The sequence below is a fragment of the Macaca thibetana genome, chromosome 1, assembly GCF_024542745.1.
Source record: "Macaca thibetana thibetana isolate TM-01 chromosome 1, ASM2454274v1, whole genome shotgun sequence".
Taxonomy (NCBI): domain Eukaryota; kingdom Metazoa; phylum Chordata; class Mammalia; order Primates; family Cercopithecidae; genus Macaca; species Macaca thibetana.
The window spans coordinates 5,407,381-5,422,955 of NC_065578.1; the positions used below are offsets into that span (position 1 = coordinate 5,407,381).

General features: G+C 50.9%; 4 protein-coding genes across 10 annotated transcripts in view; 1 reads left to right on the forward strand and 3 right to left on the reverse strand.

Annotated features, from left to right (window-relative positions):
- Positions 1–15,575, reverse strand: part of CHD5 (chromodomain helicase DNA binding protein 5) — a 239,481-nt gene that overhangs the window by 218,188 nt on the left and 5,718 nt on the right. The window lies entirely within an intron of this gene.
- RPL22 (ribosomal protein L22) overlaps positions 1–15,575 on the reverse strand; it is a 286,932-nt gene that overhangs the window by 132,135 nt on the left and 139,222 nt on the right. The gene's annotated exons all lie outside the window — the stretch shown is intronic.
- Positions 1–15,575, forward strand: part of THAP3 (THAP domain containing 3) — a 399,270-nt gene that overhangs the window by 71,119 nt on the left and 312,576 nt on the right. The gene's annotated exons all lie outside the window — the stretch shown is intronic.
- The window catches only part of ACOT7 (acyl-CoA thioesterase 7), a 193,562-nt gene that overhangs the window by 49,889 nt on the left and 128,098 nt on the right, over positions 1–15,575 (reverse strand). For both annotated transcript variants that reach the window (XM_050787345.1, XM_050787355.1), the window contains 2 exons: positions 14,100–14,214; positions 5,224–5,310 (listed from right to left, as the gene is read on the reverse strand). In XM_050787345.1, the coding sequence (XP_050643302.1) occupies positions 5,224–5,310; positions 14,100–14,214 (202 nt within the window). The remainder of the gene's footprint in view (positions 1–5,223; positions 5,311–14,099; positions 14,215–15,575) is intronic.

Here is a 15,575-nt window from a genome sequence, read left to right on the forward strand (position 1 = left end):
CAGCTGAGCCTTTATTCGGCAGCTGAGCCTTTATTCCAGTTAATATATTGCCTTTCTTGGGAAGTCACTGGAGGACATGTTCCACCAAAACCAGCAAAGAGGAAATTTGAAGATCCATGAATCCTGGCATCCAACCCAGGCGAGTGGCAAAGGCCGTCCCAGGAGAACAGTTTAGAGCAGGCAAGGAATGAGCAACGTGGAGGAGGAGGACTGAAGGCGGAGCCCTCCAGGGAACATGGCAGGGAACAGTTCCGTGGCAGGCAGACTGTACTGAGAGCAGCTTACGGAGCTGCTGGAGGGCCCAAAGCAACCGTTGGCTATTGTAGTAACACAGTTTTAGGGAAAGTAATCACAGTACCTCACCTGATGAGCAGGGATGGGGCTCACGCATCTGAAATTTACACATCAAGAGACAGCAACAGAACCTGATGCTTAGTAAACAGAATCCTGAACCAGAAACAGCAGCTACCCCTGCAGAAGCAATGGGAGGAAGAGAGACCCACAAGCCCTCTGGATCGTTTCCATATAATACTTAAGTTTAAAATCATTAATTTAAAAATAAAAAATAAAGTACCGAGAAAAAGGCCAAGGGCTCCAAAAGTTGAGAAGTGAAGAATGCATGCTCAAGACTCCTGCACGGTCTGCCTGGAACGGGGCTACTGGCTGACCCCTGACCCCCAAGAACTTCCTTCTCCCGAGGTCTGAACCCCCACAGATATCTGCTGGGTCACCCCTTCAGTCTGTACAACCAAATGTGAGGGTAGGGGAGGGGAGAACAGGGAGGAAACTGGTCTTTTCTGGGCTGACCCCGAGCACTCTACGGAGGAGGGTGGGGGACCATGGAGTGACTCACTCAGGACTCAGGGAAGACAGAAACCAAAGCCAGGCTTGCCCTCTTCACATGCCCTTCAGCCCAGAACTGCACACACACCACCAACCCTCCTCCTCCTGCATGCGACGATGACTGTGCTCCACACCCTCCACGAGCCCTTCAACCCAGAATGGCAGAGACCCCACCAACCCTCCTCCCACACGGGATGATGACCCTCCACACCCTCGGGCTCACTCCCCAGATCTTTCCTATTCCCCTAACTAAAGACATGAGGCTCTGTCCGTGCAACCAGGAAAGCAGCAATGAGCTAGTGTCTGGTGGGAGCACTTCATTCTACCTGTGATTCCAGCCAGAACAGCTCCTCCCTTTCCAAGCCACCCTTCACGAGTTTATCACCACCCAGACCTGTGTGTAAAGTCCTCAAGACCAAGGCTAGCCAGTGTGTAGAAATCACAGAAAACGGGACTCTGGCACAGCTGTTCAAAGACACATGCACAGTCTAAAATTACAGAATAAAGGCCAAATTGGCATCCATTTCAACATTTTCTTCTGCAACTGGCATCTAGTGAGTTACAGTTTAGTGAAGATTTTGATTCAAATGATTTTAGATACCATTCTTGCCAACAGTACTCTATAGGAAAATCAATAAAATCATAGTTTGTGTTTTCAACATGGTGTTTATTTTATTCATTCGCTCCTGGTGAGTTACCAGGCCCTATGAGAGAAGGTTAAGCTTGGTAAAATTATTAGACAGATTTTTACAAACTGTGGGGACAAAATCCCTACTAAAATAGGCATTAAGTATTGTAAAGCCATTGTAAACACTTTTTTTTTTTTTTTTGAAATGGAGTCTTGCTCTGTCGCCCAGGCTAGAGTGCAGTGGTGCAAACTCGGCTCACTGCAACCTCCACCTCCTGGGTTCATGCCATTCTCCTGCCTCAGCCTTCCGAGTAGCTGGGACTACAGGCGCCCTCCACCACGCCCGGCTAATTTTTTGTATTTTTAGTAGAGACGGAGTTTCACTGTGTTAGCCAGGATGGTCTGGATCTCCTGACCTTATGATGTGCCCACCTTGGCCTCCCAATGTGCTGGGATTACAGGCTTGAGCCACCGCACCCGGCTTGTAAACACTTCTTAACATACATCTTTAACATGTGCCTGTATCAGTGAAGCAGCTTAGATACCGTGAATGAACATGACATGCTGCACACTTCCAAGGGGATTTTCCAGTGATTTCTCCCACTCCTGGCATCTCACGAAGGCCTTTCAGAACATAAAGAAAGACTGGGCCGGGCGCGGTGGCTCAAGCCTGTAATCCCAGCACTTTGGGAGGCCGAGACGGGCGGATCACGAGGTCAGGAGATCGAGACCATCCTGGCTAACACGGTGAAACCCCGTCTCTACTAAAAAATACAAAAAACTAGCCGGGCGAGGTGGCGGGCGCCTGTAGTCCCAGCTACTCGGGAGGCTGAGGCAGGAGAATGGCGTAAACCCGGGAGGCGGAGCTTGCAGTGAGCCGAGATCGCGCCACTGCACTCCAGCCTGGGTGACAGAGCCAGACTCTGTCTCAAAAAAAAAAAAAAAAAAAGAAAGACTGGGCTTAAAGGTATGGACTTTTCACCAAGTAGACAGTGACGACGGAAATGCCCCATTTAGTGAAGAACGTCTAACGTGTCGACAAAATAAAACTGGTGGCACAGAGTTTCACAAATTCCAGGCAGAATGGAGCTGTGTGAGTCTCAAACACAATACTCGGAAGTGGCAGAAGTCTGGACTTGGGACGGCCAGACTCAGAAGAGGGAGCTGCTGCCCACCCTGGAATTCGAGGGAGGACAGAGACATGGGGGCAATAAGGAGGGGAAACAGGAAATGCCTCCGAGGCGACAGCTGTTCTCGGGGCAGCAAGATACTCAGATTGTCACAATGCTCATAGGCCTGGAAGTGCTGTTATTCAGCGGCGCTTCCCTTGGTAAGACCATGGTTAATTAGATTTAAGAGCAGTGCAGCCACCGCTGAGTGGAAAGAGGAAAACAATCATGAAATAGGAAAAAGAAACACAAAAGGGGGTGAGTTTAAAAAAGAAACAAACTTTGGAAACGTATCTGACATCAGAGCTGGACGTGGTGGCTCACGCCTGTGATCCCAGCACTTTGGGAGGCCGAGGTGGGTGGATCACTTGAGGTCAGTAGTTTGAGACCAGCCTGGCCAACATAGTAAAACCCCATCTCTGCTTAAAATGCAAAAATTAGCCGAGTGGGGTGGCATGTGCCTGTAATCCCAGCTACTCCAGAAGCTGAGGCGGGAGAATCTCTTGAACCCGGGAGGCGCAGGATAAAGTGAGACAAGATCAGATCATGTCACTGAACTCTAGCCTGGGCAACAGAGCGAGACTGCATCTCATAGGCCCAGAACCCACTGCCCCAAACCTGAAAGCGATTGGTGCCTCTCATTCATGGAATAAGTATCTGCAAGGTATGCCTTTGACTCTCTGTGGGTGCTGGAGCCAACACAAAGAATACGATCCAGTCCCTGCTCCTGAGGTGTCCCTGGTAGAAATATCAATGTAAGCCAGCACAGAGTGGTGCCATTTGAGCTGGGTTTTGAAGGATAAATAGGAGTCTTCTGAACGGAGAAGAAAGGGGAACTTGGTGTTCCAGGCAATTAGAAATGACAGCATTGCCTGTAATCCCACCATTTTGGGAGGCTGTGGTGGGTGGATCACAAAGTCAGGAGATCAAGACCATCCTGGCTAACAGGGTGAAACCCTGTCTCTACCAAAAATACAAAAAATTAGCCAGGCATGGTGGCAGCCACCTGTAGTCCCAGCTACACGGGAGGCTGAGGCAGGAGAATGGCATGAACCCAGGAGGTGGAGCTTGCAGTGAGCCAAGATTGCGCCACTGCCCTCCAGCCTGGGCGACAGAGCAAGACTCCGTCTCCAAAAAAAAATAAAAATAAAAATAAATGACAGCATTGTGCAAAAGTGCCTGTTATGCCTCGGGACAGATGAATAGCTCAGTATAACCAGAACAGCTGTGCCCAACCTTCATTAACCACGCAGCACCTTCACAACTTCTGCTCTTACTGATACTACTTCACTATGATCTTATCTCCTTGATGCTTTTCTTCAACCGACTTGTTTTTAAAAGTTTACTTTGGTCTTCTTCAAAATTACAGTAGCCATGAAATTATGGGTTTGATATGCTATCTACATTTTCTTTAAATCATGAAAAATAATTACACATTATTAAAGTAAAAAGTGTCCGTCTGTGAACCTAGAGCTAAATCCTCTTGCGTTCCAGCTATGTTTCCCAAACTCTGGGAAGCTGAGTGAGGAACTTTAAGGCCTGTGTTGCTTGAGAAGAGATCTGCACTTACTGGGAAAAAATAAATGCAAACATTAGAGGAAATACATTATTAACGAGTCACTGCCAGTGAGTCACAATGCTAGTCTCTGGGGACATCAGTGCCCTGGCAAGGCCCTGACCTGACCCTCAGCAGGCATTAAACATCTCACAACTAGAAGATCCCGAGGCTGCATGTGACCCTCCCCAGGGACGCAGTCATCCGTTTAACTTTTATCACCAATTTGAAAAACAGGCGCCAGTGTCTTTCTTTCTTTCTTTCTTTTTTTTTTTTTTTTTGAGACGGCATCTCACTCTGTCGCTCAGGCTGGAGTGCAGTGGTGTGATCTTGGCTCACTGCAACCTCCGCCTCCCAGGTTCAGGTGATTGTCCTGCCTCAGCCTCCTAAGTAGCTGGGACTACAGGCACACGCCACCACGCCTGGCTAATTTTTGTATTTCTAGTAGAGATGGGTTTTGCCATGTTGGCCAGGCTGGCCTCGAACTCCTGACCTCAGGTGATCCACCCATCTTGGTCTCCCAAAGTGCTGGGATTACAGGCGTGAGCAACTGCGCCCCACCCGCCAGCGTATTTCTGTGATTTATCGTTCAACCTTTTTTTTTGAGATAGGGTCTCATTCTGTAGCCCAGGCTGAAGTGTAGTGGCACGATCACGGCTCACTGCAACTTCGACCTGCTGGGCTCAAGCGATCCTCCCACCTCAGCCTCCCAGTAGCTGGGATCATAGGCACAGGCCACCACTCCTGGCTTATTATTTATTTTTTTGTAGAGATGGGGGTCTCCCTATGTTGCCCAAGCTAGTCTTGAACTCCTAAGCTCAGGCAATCCTCCTGCCTCCATCTCCCAAAGTGCTGGGATCACAGCCATGTGCCACTGCGCCTGGCCTATTGTGCAACTTCTTGAAAATCTAAATTTATACTTCACCAAACACAAGAGCCTCAACTGTATCAGACAGCAGCATGGCTCCCAGAGGAGCAACAACGAGCCAAGGGACAGGAATGGAGTGACCAGGGCACTTCCTTCTTACCTCCGTGCACAAAGCCGTGCAGGGTGCAGTCTGAAGGCCCCACCAGGTGGATCAAGCTGGACTGGCTGTAGCTGACAGTGTTCGGCTCTGGAATTGCAAAGGAAAGAGATTAGTTATGGGGTAGACTGATTCCCACAGCTGAATGGTCTGACAATGCCGAAACCACCCTGAGGTCTGCATAGTCAGCGAAGGCGTCCAAAGGCAGTTCAGCTATGATTTCTCTTAAGGAAACCCATGGTCTCCAAACAGGCTACAGTTGGTGAAGGAGAGGTTTTCAAGGATTCATGACCCATTCTGTTAGTGGGCCATGACGAGACTCTCTGGGGCCATCAGTGCCCTGCAAGGCCCTGCCCAGGGGTAGCCACGAAACACCTCAAAGCTGTGAGTCCCAGGGCTCTGTGTGACCCTCTACCGGGCTCTAGTTAACCATCTGACTTGCGTTTCCTACCAGAAGTGCCACAGTGTTTCTGTAATTTCCTCCACCGGCCTGAGAACACACAGCTGCCCAGGGTACAAGCTCTTCCCTCCGGCCAGCCCCCAACCCCATTCACTACTCTATCACCTCACTCTTGCAAGAGCCCCAAATACTTTGGAGGAGCTTCAGTCACCCAACACTGCACTGCTCCTGAAATATCTTTAAGAAGCTGCACTTAAGAAAAAAAGCAGATGAAATATAATGCCCAGTCTCTAGAAGGTAGACCTTTCTTTTTTCTTGAGACAAAGCCTCGCTCTATCGACTAGGTTGAAGTGCAGTGGCGCAATCTCAGCTCACTGAAGCCTCCGCCTCCTGGGTCCAAACAATTCTCGTGCCTCAGCCTCCCGAGTAGCTGGGATTACAGGCACCCGCCACCACGCCCAGCTAGTTTTTGTATTTTCAGTAGAGACAGGGTTTCACCATGTTGGCCAGGCTGGTCTCGAACTCCTGACCTCAAGTGATCCGCCCGCCTCAGCCTCCCAAAGTGTTAGGATTACAGGCGTGAGCCACTGCGCCCAGCCCAATATATAATTTTTTTAAAAGCCAGTTATCCTTATTATTCTCTCTGTCTAACAAGAGAAAATGGAATTATCGTGAGCTCTTCGGATTCATAGCTGTCAGCTGTCCAGCTTTGACCGTGGAGGGACTATGTGGCCATATGGCTGTCCATTTTTAGGGTTTATGACAAGATTAGCCCTGCCTCGGACAAGTTCGAATGCCTGCCTCATCCCTGGCCCTTGGGCTGAAAACTGTTCACTTCCAAGCCTGGTGCAGCCCTTCCAGTGCAGATGGGGTCTTGGCAGGTCACCCAGCCCCTGGCTTCTGGGTTGGGATCCACCCTTCTGGGGTCAGGAAGTGCTCTGGCCAACCCCCAGGAAGATCCACCCTGAGTCATCCACAAGGGTGCAAGGGCTGGTGAACATGGCCAGGCCAGGGGCTCGGCCCTGGGTCTGAAGCTCCTTCCACTTGATGTCTCTGGCCCTCTGGCCAGGCCCATAGTCCTGCTCCCGTAAGCAGTAGCTTGGGGGCTGAGGGCATGGGGGAAGCATGAGAGGATGGGGGAGGAAGGGAGGTTCTGGAGTTGGACTGCCTGGGTTTCAATCCCAGTTCTGCTGCCTTCGTGGGAACTTAACCTCCCTGTGCCTCAGTTTCCTCAGCTGGAACCAGAGATGGTGAAAGTGAAACTATCGGGTTGTGAAGATGACGTAAACACCTAACACACACGAAGCCCTGTAAACGGCTTGTCACACAGGACGGGATCCGAAAAGGAGAGTTTTGTGTTTACGGCTATGTAAACCTCGCCCACTGCTGTCCTGGGCGCCTGGTTCTGGCTCCTCACATCATTTTGAAACTGCAGGTTCACAGATGAGGCACTGTCAGTCAAGATCATAGTCACTGCTGCAGCGGATAAACCCTAAAACCCTAGTGGGTCACACAGTGAGGCTGATTTCTTGCTTAGGTAAAGTCCAAATCAGGCTTTCCTAGTGGGGTAGATTTCATCCAAACGGTGAAGATGTGGGGATTCAGGCCCCTCTGGTCCGGTAGCTCCATTACCCTTAATGGGTAGCTTTGAAGGTTACCTTGGAAGGGGACAGAGTTGGGGGAGGCTCACACACCTGAGGTTTCAATGGGTCAGGCCTGGAAGCAGCATTTCACTCTGCTCACACTCCAGACATGAGTGGTATTGTCACACCCGCTGCAGAGGAGGCAAGGCAACGTGGCCCTGCTGTGTGTGGAGACAGGCTTGGTCATCTCTGTTTGGTTCTGCCCCTCCAGTCACCAGATGCCTGTTGTATTCTTTGCACACGTAGAGCACCTCACCCTCAAGGACGACCACCTGAAACCCGATCCAGCCTCTGAGCTCACCTCAGAGCACAGCGGCTGGTCACATGTATGTAGTCTTCTCCATCGTGTTTAGATGCAATTTTTCATGTTCCTCCAGCCAATGAACTAAGAAAATGAGTTACCTGCACCTGCACCCTTTATACAGCAGCAGAAGAGCACACTCATTCAGCAAAGAAAAGAACACAGGAGCTACCCAGGAGCCCCTGGCCCAAGCAGAGATGACTCCTGCTAGGGTCTGAGCTATGGCCATGGAGAAGGGTCTTTGGTTAGACCCTGATTCCACTCTTGGGGAGGAACTACATGGTCCTTGGTTCAGCCTCCTGGAAGGTTCTTCCCTGTTCGTTATCCACCATGGCCTCATTCAAGCGGGCACTGGGAAATAGGGCCCACAGCCCACCTCCTGCTCATCTAGGTTTGGGGAGGTTACTTTCAAGTTTAAACAGTCAAAAGCTTTTTTCCAGTTCAGGCAAGTTCAGTTTCCTCGTAAACTTAGTAGGCATCTGATTTGTCTGTCTCCAGTCAGTTCCATGTGATAGGAACCACACCCAACATTCTTTCCAAGTGTCATGCTCAAGCCTGGTATATTTTGTTACTTTTCCATTCCACTCCACTGCCTTTCTCACTCTCTCAAGACACACGTTGGTGGGTAAACCACACTTTAATCTGATTTTTGACACAAGGCTGAGTCTTTTTTTTTTTTTTTTTTGAGACAGAGTGTCGCTCTGTCGCCCAGGCTGGAGTGCAGTGGTACAATCTCGGCTCACTGCAAGCTCCGCCTCCCGGGTTCACGCCATTCTCCTGACTCAGCCTCCTGAGTAGCTGGGACTACAGGCACTCACCATTGTGCCCGGTTAATTTTTCGTATTTTTAGTAGAGACGGGCGGGTTTTCACCTCGGTCTTAATCTCCTGACCTCGTGATGCGCCCACCTTGGCCTCCCAAAGTGCTGGGGTTACAGGCGTGAGCCACTGCACCCGGCCAAGTTTAAGTCTTAATGGGCTTTTGATTTCAGTCTCCTTCTGTTCCCAGGTCAATAAACAATAGGCCTTTCCAGTCCTTTCATGCTGCCAATTTCTGGCCTCTTCTCGGAGCCCCGCTCCTCATGGTATCATGGGTTTCAGGGTGTGCTAAATTCCCCTGAGGCCCAAGGTGCCCTCGGCAATTGCAGGCTGATTCTGGACACCCCCAGATCCTGGCAGGTCCACGCTGAAGCGGCAGGTGGGAGAACAGGCATCCCCTCCCTTGGGCCAAGCCACAGGTGGTGGGAACTGGCTGAGATGCAGGGACGTCGGGGCCTCCAGGGCCTCCTTCCCAGGAGCCTGGGCGCGTGGAGGAGTCTGTTGGTTGGCTTTGAGATGGCACCCCTGCACGCCAGCTCCCAGAGGGGCCCAGATGCAAGGACCTCTTGACACATATTCAGAAGGGTGGGCTGGGTGGGGAGGTCCCCAGAATGTGGCTTCTTGGGAGGAGTTCCTCTACTCTGCTTCTGGCTCCATGACAGGCTACTTCTCCTACACACCCTGGCATGAGGGCAAGCCCAGGGCAGGAATGAGGAAACTCACATGGCAGCTAACGGTGACCAGGAGAGAAGGCAGGGGAGCCAGTTTGAAATTCTGCGTGTGGAGTACCTGTGTGCTGGGGCTGCTGTAAAAGAGTGCCCACCAAACGCTGGGGCCTTAAACAGCAGAAATTCGTCTCAGCCCTGGAGGCTGGAAGTCCCAGGTCAAGGTGTCAGCAGGCTGGCTCTTCCTGAGGCCTCTCTGCTGGGCTTGTAGATGCCACCTTCCCCCATGTCCTCACAGGGTTGTTCCTCTGTGTGTGTCTGTCCTAACCTCCTTTCTTGTAAAGACACCAGCCTACCCTAATGACCTTATTTTAACTTAATTACTTCTTTAAAGACCCCTTCTTTACATTCAGTGACATTCTGAGGCACTCAGGGTCAGGACCTCAACATATGATTTGTGGTGACACAATTTAGCAACCGTGACCCACAGGCACATCAAAGCCTTGGAAATGACACTGGGGCTGGGCACAGTGACTCATGCCTGTAATCCCAGCACTTTGGGAGGCTGAGGGGGGTGGATCACCTGAGGTCAGGAGTTTGAGACCAGCCTGGCCAACATGGCGAAACCCCTCTCTACCAAAAATACAAAAATTAGCCAGGCGTGGTGGCAGGTGCCTGTAGTCTCAGCTACTTGGGAGGCTGAGGCAGGAAAATCACTTGAACCAGGGAGGTGAAGTTTGCAGTGAGCTGAGATTGTGCCATTCCTCTCCAACCTGGGCAACAAGAGCAAAACTCTGTCTCAAAAGAGAAGAGAAGAGAAGAGAAGAGAAGGAAAAGAAAAGAAGTGACACTGGACACTTATGAGACCCCAGGTATCAACTTCTGGGTCAGGACCACCCTTCATCCCACCAGCTTTTTTGGCTGCTGAGAAACATTACTTGCCTAAGGCCAGACCTAGAAAGGACCTGTCTTCACCTGAAATGAGTCCCAGTCATTTCATGGCCCAGTGGGCTGGCGTGTTCAACAGCCTGGGGCTTGTTAGGTAGGAATGAGCTACCCTTTCTGAGTGCCAGCTGTCCTGGGCAGGGAACAGATGTCTTGTCCCTGACCAGAAGGCCTTGGGGGCAGAGGGTGGGTATGCACGCCAGGCTAGTTTACACAGGTGTCTGCCCAGGAGATCCTGTGTGGGTTTTATCTTTATCCAGTGAGAAAAAGCAGTGTTGAGAAAGGTCTGACTTCTGGACGGGCATGGTGGCTCACGCCTGTAATCCCAACACTCTGGGAGGCTAAGGCAGGCGGATCGCCTGAGGCCAGGAGTTCGAGACCAGCTTGGCCATGATGGCGAAACCCTTTCTCTACAAAAAATACAAAAATTAGCTGGGTGTGGTGGCACATGCTCGTAATCCCAGCTACTCGGGAGGCTGAGGTACCAGAACTGCTTGAACCCGGGAGGTGGAGGTTGCAGTGAGCCGAGATCGCACCATTGCACTCCAGCCTGGTCAAGAGAGTGAGACTCTGTCTCAAAAAAAAAAAAAATGTATATGGACAAATTATAGGTGTATATATTGGACAAAGGGTTTTTTAAGGAACTCTTAGACTCTGAGATACCTGAAAGACGAGGCCGCCCCTGTGGAGGTTGCTAGGCTAACAGTCTGCACTCTGGCTTTAGGGTGAGGTCTGGGATGTGGGATGGACGGGGCTGGGAGGAGGCAAGTCAAAGGCCAAGACGGTCTCTCCAGGGCAGAGAGGGAAGGTCCTTCCACAGGATGGGACAGCATGTGTCACACCTGTTAGAAAGACCCCAGTGCCAAGCACATACGCACACTCTTCTCCCCGAGCTGCTGCTCCCCATTGACCCGGACACCCCTGCCAAACCCAACTCAGGCTAAGCCACCATACAGGAGACCAGGCTGGTCTCAGATGAGCCCATCCCTGGGCTCCCGAGGGCACCGGGAAGCCCTGCCACAGAGATGCCGGCTCTACTAGGAAACTGGAGTCAAAGATGCAGATGTTCAGAAATGCTCAAGAAAGAATGGACGTGGGACTTCCTATGAAACGTTTAAAAACCATCTCTAATCCAATCATCTGAGGAAGATGCATTTTTATAAAACAAAAAAGTAAAAATAAAAGCACATACAAATCAGGAAATCTTGAGATTTAGGAGGCCCATTGTGATAGTGAACAATATATTCTGAAAAATATCGCATGCAGATTTACAGTCAATCGGAGGCCGGCAAACCAAAGAGAATCCCACAAGTAAAGGAATTTAAACTGATTGAAAACCTTGAGTAATTTTAGTGTCCCTGAGGGTCAGTTAAAGGCTGGGCTTCTCAAAGCCACAGTGAGCCCAGCAGTGCTACCCACTCCCCCCGGGGTCTGGCACCCACCCCAAGCTCTCTCCAGAAACCACTCATGAAAAGGTAGGCCCAGGCAGCCCCCATGTTCCACCCAACCCTCTCCTCCATGACCCCTTTGTGTTAGGCTAGACATAGCCTCTTCTTGTCTCTTACAAGGGCACTGATCACTGGATCTGGGGCCCACCTACGTAACCCAGATGATCTCATCTCAAGATCCTTAATTTAACTATATCTGCAAAGACCCATTCTCCATATAAGGTCCCATTCACAGGCTCTAGGAATTTGAATGTGGACATATCTTCTGGCCCTGGGCACTGTGTTGGTGCCTTTCCTAAGACACCTCCCCTTGCTCCCATCCCATCACATTTCTTGGGGCCTGTGTCTGACCTGACTGCTGGGCTGCCCTCCCAAAAGCACACACTGTCTGCCCCAGCACGTGCCTCCAGGCCTGTCTGGTGTATGGCTGTGTTGATAAACTCACTGTCTATTTATATTTTATTTTTAAAAGATATCTCGGCTGGGCGCGGTGGCTCACACCTGTAATCCCAGCACTTTGGGAGGCCGAGGCGGGTGGATCACGAACGAGGTCAAGAGATTGAGACCATCTTGGCTAACATGGTGAAACCCCGTCTCTACTAAAAATACAAAAAATTAGCTGGGCATGGTGGTGGGTGCCTGTAGTCCCAGCTACTCAGGAGGCTGAGGCAGGAGAATGGCGTGAACCTGGGAGGCGGAGCTTGCCATGAGCTGAGATCGCGCCACTGCACTCCAGCCTGGGCGACAGAGCGAGATTCTGTCTCAAAAAAAAAAAAAAAAAAAAAAAAAAAAAAAAGATATATCTTCACTTGGATTTCATCAAAGCAGCACCATTCTTTCTATTAATACCGATGGATTAATTTTTTTCTTTCTTTCTCCCTTCCTTTCACCTTCCTTTCCCCTCCCTCTTTTCTTTTCTTTTCTGTGTTTGTTAAAAAGCAGACGTGAAAACAGAAGAAACCTACAGTGGTTTCCCCAACAGGAAAGAAACCGACCTACCCAGTCCCACTGGCATAAGGTGACAACCAGTCCGCTTTTGGCAAGTTGAGGCTGGAGCACAGACTGGATCACAGACACAAACGTGAGACTAAAGACACACAAACTCCTGTTCAAGCCTCAAGTTGACCCACCCAGGAAACAAGCACACGCCTGCTGCACACCAGCAGCCAAGCCCGGAAAGCTATGCTCTAATCTGTGCGCCCACTGGATGTTCATCAGTCCCCCTTGGTGCTTATGTGGACCAAGCAAGGGAGGTGAGCGGCCATAACAATGCCCCGAGTCTGGGTTAGCAGGTGCCAGGGCGCCTCTCGGCAGGGATAGGAGCAGGTGGACCCCAGAGTGGAGCCCACGTCACAGGTATATACAAGGGGAAAAGAGATTACTTGAGGCAGGTCCTCCACCGCTGCTGAGGGTGGAGGCAAAATGTTGAAACACCCACCATGGCCAGGGTCTCCCAAGGCATGGTGGGGGCAGCAAACCCTCCCCAGGCTGCAGTCCCGCGTGAGGACGGCTGTGGAACCCAGCACAGAGCACGAATGTGCCATGAGCCCAGGCCATTGCAGGGAGGCAGAGCAGGACACAGCGCATCCTACAGGGAATTCTCCTGCCACTATTAGAACGTGACCGCCATGTGTGCAGTAGGGAGAGGGGTAATGCTCATTGCCTGCCCCCCAGGGCTCACCCTGTTCCTAGGGGGACAGACGCTCCCCTAGGCCCCCTGTCCTGAATTATCTCTAGGAACTCGGGGATTTCTCTGGTAGAAAGTCCTTGCTTGGGGCAAAACATCTCATCGTGCCTTCGTTTACATTTTGGATGAACATTTTGTTAAAGCCAGAGCACCCTGACATGAGAGCAAGAGGATGGACGGCAGAAGGGACCAACACCACAGGGAAGCTGGGCATGCTACAGACCCCAGTGCCTGCCTGGCAGAGTCACTCCTCCAATCAATGTCTGAACAGTGGGGCCGGGAAGAAATGGCGCTTGAACAGCTGCTGCCATTTTTTTCTTTTTTGGATGAGTTGGAAATCCCATCAAGAACAAGCCACTTGGCCAGGTGTGGCGGTTCACACCTGTAATCCCAGCACTTGGGAGGCCAAGGCAGGCTCATCACTTGAGATCAGGAATTAGAGACCAGCCTGGTCAACTTGGTGAAACCCCATCTCTACTAAAAATACAAAAATTAGTCAGGCATGGTGGCATGTGCCTGTAACTGTAATACCAGCTACTTGGGAGGCTGAGGCTGCAATGAGCCGAGATTGTGCCACTGCACTCCAGCTTGTGTGACACAGAGAAACTCCAGCTCGGAAAAAAAAAGAATAAGCCACTGAGCGAACATAAGGAAAAGATACAACAAAAATAAATTCCTCATGAACAGGTGCACACCGCCTGCCTGGCAATGGAGGCCCCACGCACAGTGCCCTCCTGGGACTGGCTGAGTCGCTCAGGTCGCCTTCCAGCTGTGTGACTGGAGGGGTCTACACGGCTCAGGGCAAGGCTGGGAGACAGCCCTCCCTGGGGACCCCAGAGAAACTGGTTCCAGGAGAGTATGCTCAGTGCTGGGGGAACCTCAAGCAGGAGGCTCACGTAGGCCCAGCCAGCTCCTGCCTCCTATGCATCCCCAGTGAGGAGCGGCACCTGTTGCTGGTGTCCGCGTCTCTTACCTGGGTTGAGGACTGGCTGGACGATGTCCCCGTTCCTCCACTTGGTCTCCATGCGCTCCAGCTTCTGGGCTTCATACCGCTTCCGGCCCTCCTCCTCCTGCTCCTGCCGAGAATACTGCGGGAAACCACAGACAGGTCAGGCCCAGGCTGGACACGGCCTCCTCTCCTCTACAGGCAGCCATGACCCCAGGCCCCTTATGTCACATAGCCTTGTATAACTGGGACTATCTTTCTTTCTGTTTGTGTGTGCTTAATATAAGTAATAAGAATACAGAAAGAGTGAAATCCCACGTGGCTCCACTCCCCAGAGAACCTGGGTCAAATGTTTGGTTTAGATCCTTCCTGGAATTGCTTTTATGCCTACAAATATATAAAAAGCTCTGTGGTGCTGTATGTGGAGCTTAAAAGCAACTGTGTATCTATTTAACATAATTTTTGTGACTATGTGGGCACTTAGCTTGTTCCCAATTTTTCTTTTCTTTTTTCTTTTCTTTTTTTTTTTTTTGAGATGGATTCTTGCTCTGTCCCAGGCTGAAGTGCAGTGGTGCGATCTCAGCTCACTGCAACCTCTGCCTCCTGGGTTCAAGTGATTCTCCTGCCTCAGCCTCCCCAGTAGCTGGGACTACAGGCGCCTGCCACCACACTCAGCTAATTTTTGTATTTTTAGCAGAGACGGGGTTTCACCATGTTGGCCAGGCTGATCTCTTGACCTTGTGATCCACCTGCCTCAGCCACCCAAAGTGTTGGGATTACAGGCGTGAGCCACTGCGCCCACTATTAAAACCATACTGATTCTAGGTTACCTAAAATCATTTTGCACTGTCCCATTCCTTCCTAGGATTCATTCCAGAATAAAGGGATCCTCAAAAAGGCCCCACCTACTCTCCCAGGGCCATGACAGAGCAGGAGCTGTGTGTGTCCCTGCTGACCCTTGGCCAATCGAACAGGCTGTATATTAGTAGAGAACAGGCAGTCAAAGATGGAACCATCCCCCCGAGGCTCTCTGAATGGATCATAGGGGTTTTTGACCCCGGAAGTTAAAAATAAATGTGAATATAAGACTCAGCACAGGCCAGGCATGGTGGCTCGCGCCTGTAATCCCAGCAATTTGGGAGGCTGAGGCGGGTGGATCACTTGAGGTCAGGAGTTTGAGACTCCTGGCCACATGGTGAAACCCTGTCTCTACTAAAAATACCAAAATTAGCCAGGTATGGTGGTGGGCACCTGTAGTCTTAGCTACTCGGGAGGCTGAGGCAAGGGAATCTCTTGAACCCGGGGGGTGGAGGTTGCAGCCAGCCAAGATCGCGCCACTGCACCCCAGCCTGGGCGACAGAGCGAGACTCCGTCTAAAAAGATAAAATAAAATAAAAAATACTAACTCTCAGCACAAAAACCAAAGCTCCTGAGTCCCAGGACACAACAGGGGATATTGCATTTCTTGGACATAACAGACGGTTCACTCACTGCCCTCCTGTG